At 49.1% G+C, this 15,717-nt stretch overlaps 1 protein-coding gene and 1 long non-coding RNA gene across 2 annotated transcripts; one reads left to right on the top strand and one right to left on the bottom strand.

Annotated features, from left to right (window-relative positions):
• Positions 1 to 2,118: 2,118 nt before the first annotated feature.
• Positions 2,119 to 3,794, bottom strand: CLDN5 (claudin 5). Its single transcript, XM_036354127.1, has one exon. The coding sequence runs from the start codon at positions 3,305 to 3,307 to the stop codon at positions 2,651 to 2,653; it is 657 nt and encodes a 218-aa protein (XP_036210020.1). The 5' UTR covers positions 3,308 to 3,794; the 3' UTR covers positions 2,119 to 2,650.
• Positions 3,795 to 5,444: 1,650 nt separating this feature from the next.
• Positions 5,445 to 15,283, top strand: LOC118678428. Its single transcript, XR_004974896.1, has 3 exons — positions 5,445 to 5,747; positions 10,770 to 10,830; positions 14,844 to 15,283. It is a non-coding gene; the product is annotated as an uncharacterized LOC118678428 (long non-coding RNA).
• The last annotated feature ends 434 nt before the right edge of the window (positions 15,284 to 15,717 follow it).

The raw sequence follows: 15,717 nt of genomic DNA, 5'->3' as shown, positions 1-15,717 counted from the left end.
GCATCACCAACCCCACAGGCACACTGTGAGGCCCAAGCCAGAAGGGCTGCTGATAGAGACACGATGCCCCCAAGGTCAGCTTCACCTGCGTCTTTGTCACAGAAGGTCCGAGCTAGACAGGACCTTGGTGACCTCCTAAGTCTTCAGAGCAGTGAGAGTTCTCCAGGAGCCATGGGATCCCCTGGGCCCACTCTCCCAGGTGTCTCTGGAGCATGATCTGGAGGCGAGGATGCTCCCTGCTCCCATCTATTCCTGCTCTTTGGGAAGTCTGTCAGGTACCTCACCAGTTTTAGGGGAGGAGAGAGTTCATACAAGTGGCTGAGCTTGTCTGTGGTTACCACCTGGAGCTTGGGTGCCAGGGGGGCAAGCAGGCTGGAGGGACGTGGCCACCTGAGTGCAGCAGCTGGGGCCGTGGGCAGGTGGAGGCTGAGTAGTTTGAGCAGGCTCTAAGTTGTGGAGGGGAAAGCTTAGAGAGTGGCCTGAAATTGAGGCTGTGGGTGGGTGTGGCCAAGACTCAAGGCAGCCCTTAGGAAAGGGTAGTGGGCACAGTGAGGTTGGCTGCAATGGGGGCCAGCTTCTCTCTCCTGACCTCTGGCAGTGGACTTTGCACCCTGCTCTTGGCATTGGTCAGGTAGCAGCAGCCTGGCTCTCCAGGGCTTGCCCTCAAGCTGCCCACCCTGGCTGTTTGCAAAAGCTGTCTGTGCAGCTGGCTTCAGAACCCCAGCTGAGACCTGAAAGAGTTGGAGAGCTATGGGTTTGTGTGGGATGCAGACTGCTCTTGGCCAAATACCCTGTGGCCAGCATTGGCTGGCCCCAGCAGCCAGGAGCAGCAGTGCAAGAACCAGAATGACAGACTCTCTCAGGAGCTGTTTTTGGTCCCTGCTGCACAGGCCATGGCAGGCTGCTGAGGTCCTTTGTACTGTGGGGCCCATCCTGCGGCAGCTCATCCCATTGTTGGGAGCTCAGGCCACCAGATGTTGCAGCCTCCTGGGAAGTCCCACTCACTGGCTCTGCCGTGGCCACCCTGAGCCCATGTCTTCAGGTTTTCCCTATCAACCGCCCCCCCTCCCCAAGAGGCCTGACCAAGCCTGGGGGACTCCTTGCTACTGGACATGACACTGGCATTTCTGGACAGGGCCAGGGTTGGGGGCAGATGCCAAACCTTCCTGCTGGCCAGGCTTGGAACACCTCCTTTGCTTCTGTCCACTGCTTTCTTCTGCCCTAGTCTGGCAGAAGGTAAAAATACATTAATTTCAAGTGCCTAGAACAGGGCTGGAAGCAACGAGCTTTCAGTTGCTGTAATAGCTCTGGTTTGCTCTGCTCTTCTGGGATCCACAACCACCCCCAAGTGCCTGACCAGGGACAACATAGCTCCCAGGGGTCCCACCTACAGGAGGAGGGTCAGACAGGGGGCTCCCAGCAAGTGCTGATGGCACAAGTCTGGGATGGTCATCGGGTTGGGCACAGTGGAACAAGACTGGCAGAAGAGCCAGGATGGGCTGGAGCTGAGCCTGACACTCTCCAGGCCACTGGCCATGAGGCCTCCTCCCATGGCAACAAGCTTGTTGACCTGCAGCTAGCTCTGCCGGAGCCCACCCAGCACACATCCTGGATTCGCCCCTGCTCCCACTGCACCCAGCTGATAGGCCCAGTTGGTGTATAGATGTCTGTGGCCATTTAATGTGACCCAGAGATAGATGAGCCTTGAGAGGGCAGGTGGAAAACACCCACCCTGTGGAGCCCAGCCTCTTCTAAACAAAGCCAGCAGCAGCCTGGCAGCCCACCCTCAGCACTTCCTGCATCTCAAGCCCACCACTCACTGGCTTGAGGGAGGGGGGGCAGTGTCTACCCTTTCCTCCCAGGTCCCATGGCTCAGAGAGGCTCTTCTGACTACAGGGTGTTCCTGGGTTGCAGCGAGCTTTGGCTGTTTCCTACCCAGCAGGAAGGTGATCGTGTGGCAGAGAGGACCGAAGGAAAGGCTGTGGGTGGGATCTATGGGCTCCGAGCTAGCAGTGGAAGGTCCCCACAGGAGCCTTTCAGGGAGGAGTCCATGTGTGGGTGGATGAATGGGGGCTGCTGGGTACAGGTGGTAACAGCACAGACAACAGAACACAGGTGGGAGGGTTTTCAAACCATTTACTAAACAAATTCTTACCCTCCCCCAAACGGCGAAGGAGGACAGCACCCCAGCCCCACACTCAGGATCTTGGCCTGGGGAGCTGCTGGGTTGAGGGAGGGGAGGAGGGAGGTCCAGACCAAGTCTCTTGGGCCCCCTAGGCTCAGGGCCTGCTGATGGCGGTAAAGGCCAGCTGTACATATCCTTCATGCAACCCAGGCTGGGGGCCCCGGGCCCTCAGCCTGACCCTCTGGAATCAGCAGAAACCGCTGGTGGGGACGGGGAGAGAAGTGGCATCTTCGGTCCAGCGCCCACACAACCAAGGAATCTGAGCCCCACCCACATCGGAGCCAACAATGCCCCCAGAAAAAGAAACCGAGCAAGTCCTCCCAACTGCGTGTCGCCTGTTCAGGGCAGGGCACCGCCCAGGACCCAGCGAGTAACGGTCGGAGTGGACGGGCTGCGGAGCTCCATGGCCAGTACTCCGGCTTGTGAGCGTCGCTGACACGAGGGGCCCCACCGTGCCTGGCGCCCTCAGACGTAGTTTTTCTTGTCGTAGTCGCCGCTGGCCGCGGGCCGTCGCGGCGCCGAATACTTGACGGGGAAGCTGAGGTCCCGGCGGCCGGCGCAGACCCAGGCGCCGCAGCACACGAGGCCCCCGCCGCACATGAGCAGTGCCGAGGCGGCCCAGCCGATGTACAACGCTGCTCCCAGTTCGTACTTGTTTGACACGGATACATTCGGGTCGTAGAATTCGCGGACCACGATGTTGGCGAACCAGCAGAGCGGCACGAGCGCCAGCAGCCCGCAGAATGCGTAGAGCGCGCCGCCCGTGAGAGCCACGCGCGCCTTGTTGGGACCCGGGGCCACGCAGGTGGTGCACTGCGCGCCCGCCAGGGTCAGGCAGAGCGCGAGGAGCGCCAGCAGTGCGGCGCCCACGGTGAGCGCCCGCGCCGCCTGCACCTCGGCGCTCAGCGCCAGCACCGAGTCATACATCTTGCACTGCATGTGCCCCGTGCTCTGCACCACGCACGACATCCACAGCCCCTTCCAGGTGGTCTGCGCCGTCACGATGTTGTGGTCCAGGAAAGCGGTCACCTGCCACATGGGCAGCCCGCACGCCAGGATCAGGCCCACCCAGCCCATCAGGCACAGCACCAGGCCGAGGATCTCCAGCGCCGCCGACCCCATGGCTGGAGGTGAGACGCGCGCGCCCGATGGCCCCGGGACCTCCGCGGGGGGCGCGGCGGTGCCTTCGCCGAGCAGATCGGCGCCCTGCGTGGATTCTGGTGCCCTTGAGCCCGCGCACAGACCTCTCAGCTTGCTCCACTGGCCTGAACACAGACTTCGCGTCTGCCGGCACCTCCCGGGGTCCCTCCCCTTTGAAAGTTCGGGGGGCGGACTCGGGTCCGGCCTCCTGGCCCGAGCAGCCAATCCGCGCTGAAGCTGTCGGCCCGCAGCCAATCATGACGCCCCCCAGTAGCCGGCAGGTAGTAAAATTACCGTGAGTGAGGATAGCCGAGAGCCCGGGGACCGCTCCCGGCACGGCCTCCACCCCCCAGCCACCACCGCTGTCGGTTGTCTAATTGTGGCCGAGCACTTTCTGGGTTGGCCTGGGGTGGCTGCTAGCGCGCTCCTCCTCGGCCACCTCCTTGCATGTCCCCGCCTCGCCATTTTAGGAGCTACATGATCCCCAACTTCCCCCGCCACTTCCCGGAAAGAGCCCTGATGGTCCCCACCCCCAGGGCAGCTCCACTATTCCCTGGCCAAGGTCTGAGGGAGTCCCCACCATCACCACCGCGTAGAGGCCTGCGTGTGGGACTCTCGTGGTTTCTTCCCCAGCTCGCCCTGGAGACTAAGCGGATCCAGACCCTTCACCGCATCCTTACTGCTCGGTGCCCCTCCGAGTCTTGGCGCAGTCTCTCCCACAGGCGGAGAGGCCAGGCAGAATTGTGCGAGTCGGGCTGGCCTCCTGCGTCGTCCAAGGTCCTTCCCAGCACCATGCCCACCCAATCACTGCCTCCCTGGGGCCTGAGGCCCCAGCACGAAGCAGGAGGCACAGATGATCTCTCGGAAACCCCTCCTCCCATTCTGCTGCCGCCCTGGAGACTTTCCAGACCTCCCAACCTTCGCAGACTGCTCCTCTTCCTAAGATGCTGCCCATCCCCCATCGTGAGAGGCCCAGCTCAAGCGACACCCCTTCAGAAAGTCTCCAGTGTTCCCCAATGACCCAGCATACAGGCTGTACTGCGGTGGCCCAGCTCCAAGGCCTACTCTGGCCTCAGACAGGAGAGACATAAAGGGACAGAGGGGCTGTGCTCTGCCCTTCCACCAGTGGTAACTCTGATACCCCAGCCCCCAGACCAACCTCCGGAAGCCAACTTGGAGTTTCCTGGCCAGGAGGAAGAGCCTCCATCCTCACTAGAGGAGGGAGGTTCGGGATTTCCGGGCATTCTTCTGCACAATGGCCCAGCAGTTTCTCGAAAGGCCTACCAGGATGAACACAGGAGCCCCACAGGTGGGGCACCAGGCCCTGCAGCCCACAACCCATGGGGGCACCAGCCCTTTCTGGCAACCCCCTCCTCACTCTCTGTCAGCGCCCTTGTTTCCAGTAAAGTCTACTCTGTCCTGGACTGGGGCCCCTGGTATGCCTGTGCTTTCCTATGGCCTGAGGTCCTTGCCTCTGTTAGCCAGGGCCCTCCACAGAGGAGACCCGGCATTCTGAGGTCAACCACAGCGGGGGAGCTTTCCTTCTCCTTCCTCAGGTGGCTCTGAGGTAAGGCCAATACCCTGTTCCTCCAGCACCGGGAGGAAGGCATGTTTGCTGGGCCCTGCAGGCAGGGGTGGGATGTGGAGGGAAGTTTTACCCCCTTCCTTACCCCTACCTTACCTCCCAGCACCAAGAACCACAGTCTCTTCCCAGCCACCACCTCACTGGCTGCTACCCTCCTGCTGCAAACTATCTCCACCTCCCCTCCCCCAATACCCTGCAGACCCTCCTGGACATCCCCTCTGCCATCCACTCCAGGAGGCCCAGCTACAACACTCACCCCACCCTCTCAGTCCTGCTTCCCCTAGTCCAAGTCCAGAGACTTTGCCCAAGGCCCCCCTCTACATCCACACTGCCTTCTTCCCAGGACGCCCTCTGCGGCCTCAGACTGTGTGGGCCCCACCCTTGCCCACTGGGCTGTTCTCAGGGTAGTTGGGCCATCCCAGCAGGCCCCTCCCTGACTCACACTGCCTAAAATCCTCCATGGCTTTCTTCACTGCCCAAGAACAAAGTGCTGATTACTGGGAGTGGCCTAGGGTGACGTGTGCCTGGCTGTGTTGGGCCCGGTCTAGTAGCACGCACTCCATGCTCCGCCCAGACATGCCTCCCTCTGGGCCCTCAGGCTGGTCTGTCTCCCGTCCACAGCCTTTTCTGCCTTCAGTGCTTGTCCCTTGGCTTGGGGCCTGCTCATCTTCTACATTGTGTTGCTGAGGCCACTTCCACTCAGAGGCCTTTCTGCCTCGTCCCCTAGCCTTGCTCCCAGAGGTCCAAGCTGGAACTGTCCATCTGCTTGTTGGTTTTCCCCACCAGTATCCAGGAACGAATCTCAACACAGTGGCCATCTTCATGCATCTGTACCAGGTAGGGGCCTGTTTGCTGCTCCTTCAGCCAGCTTGGGGTGCAGCTGCATGAGGCTCTCCCCTTCACCTGCCCACCTGCCTCCCTCCATCTACCACTTTGGAGCCCATCCTTGGGCCCACCTCCAGCCTGGCAGCCCATGGTGCCCCCAGCAATCTCACGACTCTTTGGGACAGCCCCACAGTACCTTGGGGATCACAGTATCTTGGGACTGACAGGTTCCACCTATTACAATCTGATTTCTACCTCAACACTACAGTGGAACCAGAGCCACCACAGACAGGCCAGCTCATACCAAGGGCAGGGTGGAGGAGGGGCTAGGGAGGGGAGGCATGAGGACAGCCCACCCTTCCTTCCACTCAGGGGGATCTCCTGACCTATTGCACGCTGAGCACATTCTTTAGTGGAGCACAACCCAGGGAGCTCCCACCCTCAACCAGCAACTGGGTAAGGCCTTTCAGGTGTGCCTGTTGCCTGGGGAAAGAGACAGCCATGTGATGCAGTGATGGCCTCTCTGAGGAGCTAAGATCTGGGAAGAAGTTCTAGCAAGAGCCCAGAGGTAGGAAGGGGTGAAACCCCAAGAGGGAGCTTGCTCAGGCAGATGGAAGGGGGAGGGCCTGGAAGCCCAGTTCAGAGAGGGTGCAGGGCTGGGCAGGGACGTCAATCCCTGATTTGTGGCAAGGGGCTCCCACCAGCCAAGGCCACCTGCTCATTCACAGCCATTGTTCTCTTCTCTCCCAGGGGAAGTGTGGCAGGATCTCATTAATTGTCTGAGGGAAAGGCCCGAGTCAGCAGAAAAGCAAAATTATCTTGAGCAGCTGCTGGCTGACCCCGAGCCAGGATTATCCGGTGACCTTCCAAGGACAATCTAAACTTAGGCTCCAGAGTCCTTGGGGTTGAGTTTTGGGAAGCTCCTAGTTAAGGGATTTCATTTCAGGGGAAGTGAAAACCAACATTTCTTCTATCTTTCGGCTCTGAAATAGGTAAGGATGTTTTCCTCCAATGCAGATGTTTCTTGGAACAAGACAGTGTTTCAAGAAGCAGCTCTGGTTCCAGGAGTCACTCTGCCCTGCTCTGGGGGCCTGAGGCGCTTGCATGGGAGGGGCACCACCTGCACTCATGCACAGAACACCCTTTGGCAAACAGCCAGTGAATTCACCCTTCAGACTAGTGAGTTGGCCTCTCCTTGCCTTAGTTTCACCATTGGTTACAAAGTCCTCCGTGGTGAAGGCTGCAAGATTGGAGAGGAGGCTATCACTGATCCTGGGTCCTCTGCTACCTTTCCTGAGTGCCCTCCAGGTTCCTGAGACATCTTCCTGGCTCCCTTGACCTTCACAAATCATCTGACTTCAGTCCCCTCCCCGAGAGTGGGCACCACTGGCTATTTGTCAGATTGGAGGGCACTGTGGCTTTACCTTCCCTGGTTGGGGCAGAGAGCTCTGGTTGACAGAGCCCCTGGATGCTGTAGACCCTGTGCCTTCACAACTGCACCCCTCCCCCCTCCCCAGAGCCTGGAGGAGGCCAGCCAAGGCTCTCTGAAATAACAGCAGTGCCCTCACTGCTCCCCACCCCCTCACCCCTTGTGCCTGCACTGCCTCTCCAAACCTTTTCCTTCTCAGTTTCCTTCCTTCCCTGCATTTTGCAACAATTTTATACTCTTTGCACTTCATCATGGACTGATTCTGGGTCCTCCTTTTTCATTTTGCATTGCACTGTAAACATGTTCCTACTTTGTTACAAACATCCTCTTTTTTTTTTAATATATTTTATTGATTTTTTACAGAGAGAAAGGGAGAGAGATAGAGAGCTAGAAACATCGATGGGAGAGAAACATCGATCAGCCGCCTCCTGCACATCTCCCACTGGGAATGTGCCCGCAACCCAGGCACATGCCCTTGACCGGAATCGAACCCGGGACCTCTCAGTCCGCAGGCCGACGCTCCATCCACTGAGCCAAACCGGTTTCGGCCAAACATCCTCTTGACTATGGTTTCTAACTGCCTGCAAGAGGGCCAGGATGCAGCGGTCTGTCTCCATCACTCCGGGGCGGGGCGGGGCATGGCCAGGGAAATCTGTTCTGAGGTTCTAGAAATTGGGGATGCAAAGGATTGTCAAGGGGCTTAGTGGGCATCACTTTGTGGCTCAAGGTAGACAATGGATTGATTTTGATGATGATTATTTTGGTTATGCAACCGTCCCTCAAGACAGTTTTATAAATGACAATTTTTTATTATAAATAATGCTGCTATGAATGTCATTATTCATAAGCCTTGGTATTTTGGATGATTTCCCCAGGAACAATTCTTGATGTAAAATTTCTGGCTCACACCCAACACCTAGACCAGTGATGGCGAACCTTTTGAGTTCGGCGTGTCAGCATTTTGAAAACCCTAACTTAACTCTGGTGCCGTGTCACATATAGAATTTTTTTGATATTTGCAACCATAGTAAAACAAAGATTTATATTTGTGATATTTGTTTTATATATTTAAATGCCATTTAACAAAGAAAAATCAATCAAAAAAATGAGTTTGCGTGTCACCTCTGACACACGTCATAGGTTTGCCATCACTGACCTAGACCACTTATCTGAGTATGTATTTTCACTGCCTGTCACCAGTGATGGGTATTCACAGTTTAAAAATGTTTCTAATTGGATAGGTAGAAAGTGGTATCTTACTTTAATTTGCATTTCTTTGTATAGTAATGAGTTTATATTTCTTTTTCAATTACAGTTGACATTTATACTAGGGGCCCAGTGCACAAATTCGTGCACTTTGAAAGGAACTGTGGGCTGCAAGGCTGCGGTAGACACAGGGGCGGGTCTTGGCCCATCCTCCTCCCTGCCCCCGCCTGGCCACTCCTGCTGTGGCCCCCGGTCCCCTTTCTGTGGCCCCTGGTCCCCTGTCTGCTGCCCCAATCGCCCCTCAGGAGCAGGGGGAGGTGGAGAAGCCTTCAGGTGTGATCAGGGCCAGCAGCCACTGCTCGCACCCACTGATGGTGCTGAGTGATCGGGATCGGCTCCAGCTGCGTGTGTGAGCGGGGCCGGCGCAGGCAACAGGTGGGAGCGCTGGGTGGGACCACGGCCCGCAGGAGCAAAGAATTTTCAGTAACCACCAGGGGCTCGCCCCGATGACAGCAACTGGCACCCTGCCGTGACCTAGCACACCCACTCACCTGCTCCACCATCCCACTGTGGCCAATGCCCGCCATGTTCCACACATGCCGCCTGGTGGTCAGCACATGTCATAGCGACAGGTTGTTTAGTTGTCCCAACTTTTGGTCTATTTGCATATTAGCCTTTTATTATATAGAATTAGTTTTAGGTGTTAAATTTTATTTTCCAATTCAAATGGCTCATTTTTATTTCCTCTTTAATGAATTGTCTATGTACCCACATAGAATATTGATGTTTTTCTCACTATTTATTTATTTATTTTTTAAAAATATATTTTATTGATTTTTTACAGAGAAGAAGGGAGAGGGATAGTTAGAAACATCGATGAGAGAGATCGATCAGCTGCCTCCTGCACGCCCCCTACTGGGGATGTGCCCGCAACCAAGGTACATGCCCTTGACTGGAATCGAACCCGGGACCCCTCAGTCCACAGGCCGATGCTCTATCCACTGAGCCAAACCGGTTTGGCTTTTATCACTATTTATGTTAGAAACATTACTTGCTGTCATATATGTGGCACATCCTTTTGCCATTTGCTACCTAATCTATTGATTTTTTTTTCAGGATGTTATAGATGTTTAAATTTCTGAATATTTAAATCTATTAAGATTTTTTTCTGTGTGATTTCTATCTTTATTTTTATTTGAGAGAGAAAAAGAGAGGGAAAGACAGACAGACATTGATGTGATAGAGAAACATCAATCGGTTGCCTCCTGCATATGTGCCCCCACCAGATTAAATCCACAACCTGGGAATGTACCCTGACTGGGAATTGAACCCCCTACCTTTTTGGTGTGTGGGATGACACTCCGACCAACTGAGCCACACTGGCCAGGGCTCTATCTTTATTTTTAATAATAAAAAAGTCCTTCTAGCCCTGGCCGGTTTGGCTCAGTGGATGGAGTGTCGGCCTGGGGACTGAAGGGTCCCAGGTTCGATTCCGGTCAAGGGCATGTACCTTGGTTGCGGGCACATCCCCAGTAGGAGGCGTGCAGGAGGCAGCTGATCGATGTTTCTCTCTCATCGATGTTTCTAACTCTCTACCCCTCTCCCTTCCTCTCTGTAAAAAATCAATAAAATATATTTTTAAAAAGTCCTTCTATATCCAGAAGATAGAAATTAAGTTACATTTTCTTATAGTTTTCTTCTGCATTGCCTCATGTCAAGGAGAGCTTCCGATTCTGACCGAGCTGGATGGAACTAACAGCAGATTAGAGTTTTGCTCAACCTCAAAATGGGGGAAGGGCAGAGGAAATAATCAGTAAACTTGAAGATAGAATAATAGTATTATCACATATAAACAAGAGAGAGAATGTGAACTAAAAAAAGAACAAGAGCCTCAGGAAATGTGGGATCATAACAGAAGATCTAGCATCCTTGTCATTGGAGTTCCAAAAGTAGAGGAGAAAGAGGATGGGGCTAAGAAAAAGAACTCAAAGAAATAGTATCTGGAAAATTTCCTAAATTTAGCAAAAAGAAAATTAAAAAAAAAACCCCTTCAGATTCAAGATTTTGCCCAAACCTCAAGCAGGATAAACCCAAAGAAATTCACACTAAGATACATCATAAATTAAAAACTAAAGACAAAGAAAAATATTGAAAGGAGCCAGAGAAAAAGGACACTTCACAAATCAAACAACTAAGAATTTCTGATCAGAACATGGAGACCAGAGAAAGTAGCACTTTTTTTTAAAAAGTACTGGAAGGAAAAAATGTCAACCTAGAATTTAATATCTAGTGAATATATCCTTCAGGAGTGAAGGAAAAATAAATATATTCTCAGGTGAAGAAAAACTAAGAAAATTTGTCATAAGCATAAGAATGACTAAAAGATGTTCTTTACACAGAAAGGAAATGGTAAAAGGAGGAATCTTGGAACATCAAAAGAATATGATAAGCAAAATCTTGGTAAGTACAATAGACTTTTCTTCTCCTTGAGTTTTCTAAATAATGTTTGATGATTGAAGCAAAAGTTATTATACTGCCAAAAGTTGTTCTCAGTATATGCAGAGGAAATATCTAAGATAATTACAATAAACAAAAAGGAGAGTAATGGGACACAAATGGAGGTAACGTTTCTACTCTTCATTCCAAATGGTAAAATGTCAACACCAGTAGACTTAGATGAGTTTTGTTTATATAACATAATCTTAGCGCAACCGCTATAAAGCTATGCAAAGAAATACACTTAAACATACTATAGATAATTCAAAATGAAATTCTCAAAGATGTCCAAGTTAACCACATGAAGGTAGGAAAAAATAAAAAGAGAAACAAGAGGGAACAAACAGAAAACAAAAATAAAATGGCAGACTTAAGCCTTACTATATCAATAATTACATTACATGTAAATGATTTAAATACAATAATTAAACAACAGATATTGGTAAAAAAAAAAAAAAAAAAACACGACCCAAATATATGCTATTTAAATGAAACTCACTTCAAATACAATGACATGTGTAGGTTGAAAGCAAAAGGATAGGAAAAGATATATTGTGCAAACATTAATAAAATAAATGCAGGAGTGGCTATATTAATATCAGATAAAATAGGCTTCATTAAGAAAATTACCAGGGACAGAGAAGACATTACATAATGATAAAAGGGTCAACCCACCAAGAAAACAGAGCAATCCTAAAAGTGTGTGCACCAAACAGAACTGGAAAATATGTTAAGCAAAAACTGATAAAACTGAATGGGAAAATAGACAAATTGACAGTTATAGTTGAAGCTTCAACACTTCTTTCTCAGCAATTGATAGAACTAGATGAAAATCAGCAAGAAGATAGAATCAACACCATTACACAACAGGATTTAATAAACATTTATATAACATTAGCCAACAACAGCAGAATACACATTCTTTTAAGTGCCCAGAGAACCTATGCCAAGACAAACCATATTCTGGGCCACAGAAATCTCAAAATCAATGAAAGCAAAAATTGGTTCTTTGAAAAGTCAACAAAATTAACAAACCTTTAGCTAAATTGATCTTTAAAAAAGGGAGAAGACAAATTAATGAAATCAGAATGAAATATGAGATATCACTAACGACATCTTGCTAATAATAAAAGTGATGATAAGGGAATACTGTGAACAATTGTATGCCAACAAAGTAGATAGATGAAATGGACAAGTTCCTAGAAACACAAACTACCAAAACTGACTCAGTAAGAATCAGGAAATCTGAATGGATATATAACAAGTTAAGATATTGAGTTAGTCATATTAAAAACTTCTAACAAAGAGAAGTCTAGGACCAGATGTCTTCACTAATAAGTTCTACCAAATGTTAAAGGAATAACAAACATCAATCAATTTTAAACACACACAAAATAGAGGAGGGAGGGGAGGAAGGAATACTTCCTAACTCACTCTACGAGGCCAGAATTGCCCTCATCCAAAGTCAGACAAAGATATCACGAGAAAACAACAACCAATAATTCGTATAGAGATGCAAAAAGACTCAACAATATATTAGCAAACTGAATTTAACAACATATAAGAAAGATGATTTAACATGACCAAATGAGATTTATTCCAGGAATGCAAAATTGTTTTAACATCCAAATATTAACTAATGCAGTACACCATTTGACAGAATCAAGAACAAAAACAATGATTACCTCAACAGACACAGAAAAAGCATTGGACAAATCCAGCATCCTTTCTTTTTTCTGTTTTAAAATATATTTTTATTGATTTCAGAGAGGAAAGGAGAGGGCAAGAGAGATAGAAACATCAATGATGAGAGAGAATCACTGATTGGCTGCTTCCTACAAGCCCCCCTCCCCCACTGGGGATCAAGCCCACAACCCAGGCATGTGCCCTTGACTGGAATCAAACCCGGGACCCTTCAGTCCGCAGGCTGACGTTCCATTCACTGAGCCAAACCAGCTAGGGCCAGCAGCCTCTCTTGATAAAACACAGCAAACAAGGAATAGATGGGCTCTTCCATCTAATAAAGGGCAGCTATAATGATGAAAGACTGAACATTTTCTCCCTAAGATCAGGAACAAAACAAAGATGTCTGCTCTCATTACTTCTATTTAATTGTACTAGGGATGTGCCTGCAACCAAGGTACATGCCCTTGACCAGAATCAAACCCAGGACCCTTCAGTCCACAGGCTGACGCTCTATCCACTGAGCCAAACCAGTTAGGGCTTGTTGCTATTTTAGATTGTGTCTTTTAAAAATTGAAATCTTCTGATTTTTGCTAATGTATAAAATGCAAATTAATTTGACTTTGAATCCAGCACCCTTAGTTAATGCTAACAATTTATTTGTAGATGCTTTTGGGTTTTCCATGTAGATAATCATATCATCTGCAAATAATGAGAGTTTTGTGTTTTTCTTTCCAAATCCTGTACCTTGTATCTCCTTTTCTTGTTTTACTGCACTGGCTAGGATGTCCAATGGAGCACATTGTGTAGCAGTCTCCCCACCTGCAGGGATAATTCATCATTATGTTGTTTGCTGTAGTTTCTTAATAGATTCCTTTATTCTATTAGCTTTTTTTTTTTTTAAGTTTTTTTTGTTTGTTTGTTGTTTTTTTTTAAATATATTTTATTGATTTTTTACAGAGAGGGAGGGAGAGAGATAGAGAGTTAGAAACATCGATGAGAGAGAAACATCGATCAGCTGCCTCCTACACATCCCCCACTGGGGAAGTGCCCACAACCTAGGTACATGCCCCTGACCGGAATCGAACCCGGGACCCTTCAGTCCGCAGGCTGACGCTCTATCCACTGAGCCAAACCGGCTTCGGCTCTATTAGCTTTTATTCCTATTTTTGTTCTCTGAAATTTTTTTATTATGAATGAATTTAATTTTATTGGATAGGTGTGGTTTTTTTGCATCTATTAAAATATTACTGTGGTTTTCCTTCTTTATTCTGTTAATATGGTGAGTCACATTATGTGATTTGATGCTACACCAACCTTGCATTCTAGGGATAAACCGACTTGGCTATGATAACTTATTTTTCTATAATTGGATTCAGTTTATATAAATGTTCATGAGTGAGATTGACTAGTAATTTTATTTTTTGTCCTGTTCTTGTTCAGTTTGCATATCAATATTATATTAGCCTTGTAAAAATGAGGTATGTATTTCCTATTTTTCTATTTTCTGAAATAAGTTGTACAAGACTGAAACGATCTGTTTCTTGAAAGGTAGAATTTGCAAGCAAAGCTATTTTTAAAAAAATATATTTTTATTGATTTCAGAGAGGAAGGGAGAGGGAGAGAGAGAAACATCAATGATGAGAGAGAATAATTGATCAGCCACCTCCTGCACGCCCCTGTGGTTGCTCCGTATACTCAGGACTAGTGTGCAGGGTGTATGGGAGAGGATCCCCCCATCCCCTCCTCAGACGGTGGCCACACCCAGCTCTCCAGACAGAGAGCAGGAAGCAGCTGTAAACACAGACCAGGCACCCACACTGTTCCCAGGAGCTGGTCCTCTGATCCTATCTCTGCTTGACCTGCCTTTGTTAAACCCTGGGGACTTGGCACTCAGGCCAGGGTTTGCCCAAACAAGGAGTGAGTCAGAGCTGGACATCCAGGGCCAGGCTGACCACGCCAAGGATGTGAGGACACTGCCCTGGCCCTTAGCTCTTCCCAGAATCAGGAGGATGTCATATTTCCCGACCTACCTGCCTGCCCAGGGAGACTGGCAGGGTCTAGACTCTAGTCTAGAGTGTGCAAACTCACTCCTCCACTGCCCTTGTTCACCCCTGCAAACACCCTCTTCTCTTTATACTTTCATCAAAGAGGCAGCACCAGAATGCCCTTGTGACTGGCCATATGACTGGCCTTGGCTGGGTCTGACTCCTGCAGCAAATGCTTGCCCAACTGAACATCCACACAGCTAAGGATGCTGCCTCAGACTGTGTCTTCTCCTGCTCTCATTCCAGACTCCACAGACTGAGTGATGCGGTGGGGAAGAGCTGGGCAGACAGGAAACTGCCATCTACCTGGGAGACTGGGAAGTTGTGGAGAGGGGCTGCCCTTAAAGAGAGTGCAAGCATGCCCACAACGAATGTTTTTGTGGCCCAGCCAATATAACGGTATGTAAGAAACGTTTTAATAAAAATTTTGTAACTTAATTTTTACAATATCCTGTTATACATAATTATTAATAACAAACTACAATGTTCACTAATGACTGATTACTATAATCGTGTTGCATTCATCTCCCTTACACACTTTACATGCAGGTGCACCGTTTCTCCCCACTAATATTAACAGCGAATATTTTAGCAGCCGATTGCTACGTCATTAGTCTTGTACTGACTTCTTTGGTGTGCGCTTTCAGAGAACAAGAAAAATAGGTTTATTTGCATTATGCTTCTTAATTTGGGCAGTTATTCAGTGTCTAGTAAGTTAATGTTTAAGAAAAACATTAATTTTTATTAAAATGTTCTATTATTTATGTTAATGATTACTCATTTATTTCAGCCCTTTGTATTCAGCATGTCTCTATCGAAATAAACCTATGTTTCTATGAAAATTGAAGCTTTTGTTTTTTTTTAAGCCCACAGAAACTTAAACCTTGTGTATTTGGCCTGTGTTAGCCTTTGAGTTTGACATGCTTGGTTTAGAGCAGTGGTTCTCAACCTGTGGGTCGCAACCCCTTGGGGGTTGAACGTCCCTTTCACAGGGGTCGCCTAAGACCATCGGAAAACACATATATAATTACATATTGTTTTTGTGATTAACCACTATGCTTTAATTATGTTCAATTTGTAACAATGAAAATACATCCTGCATATCAGATATTTACATGAC

Source organism: Myotis myotis, unplaced genomic scaffold (assembly GCF_014108235.1).
Source record: "Myotis myotis isolate mMyoMyo1 unplaced genomic scaffold, mMyoMyo1.p scaffold_m19_p_20, whole genome shotgun sequence".
NCBI lineage: Eukaryota > Metazoa > Chordata > Mammalia > Chiroptera > Vespertilionidae > Myotis > Myotis myotis.
The sequence above is the reverse complement of the archived record's forward strand: the minus strand, read 5'-3'. Positions and strand labels throughout refer to the sequence as shown.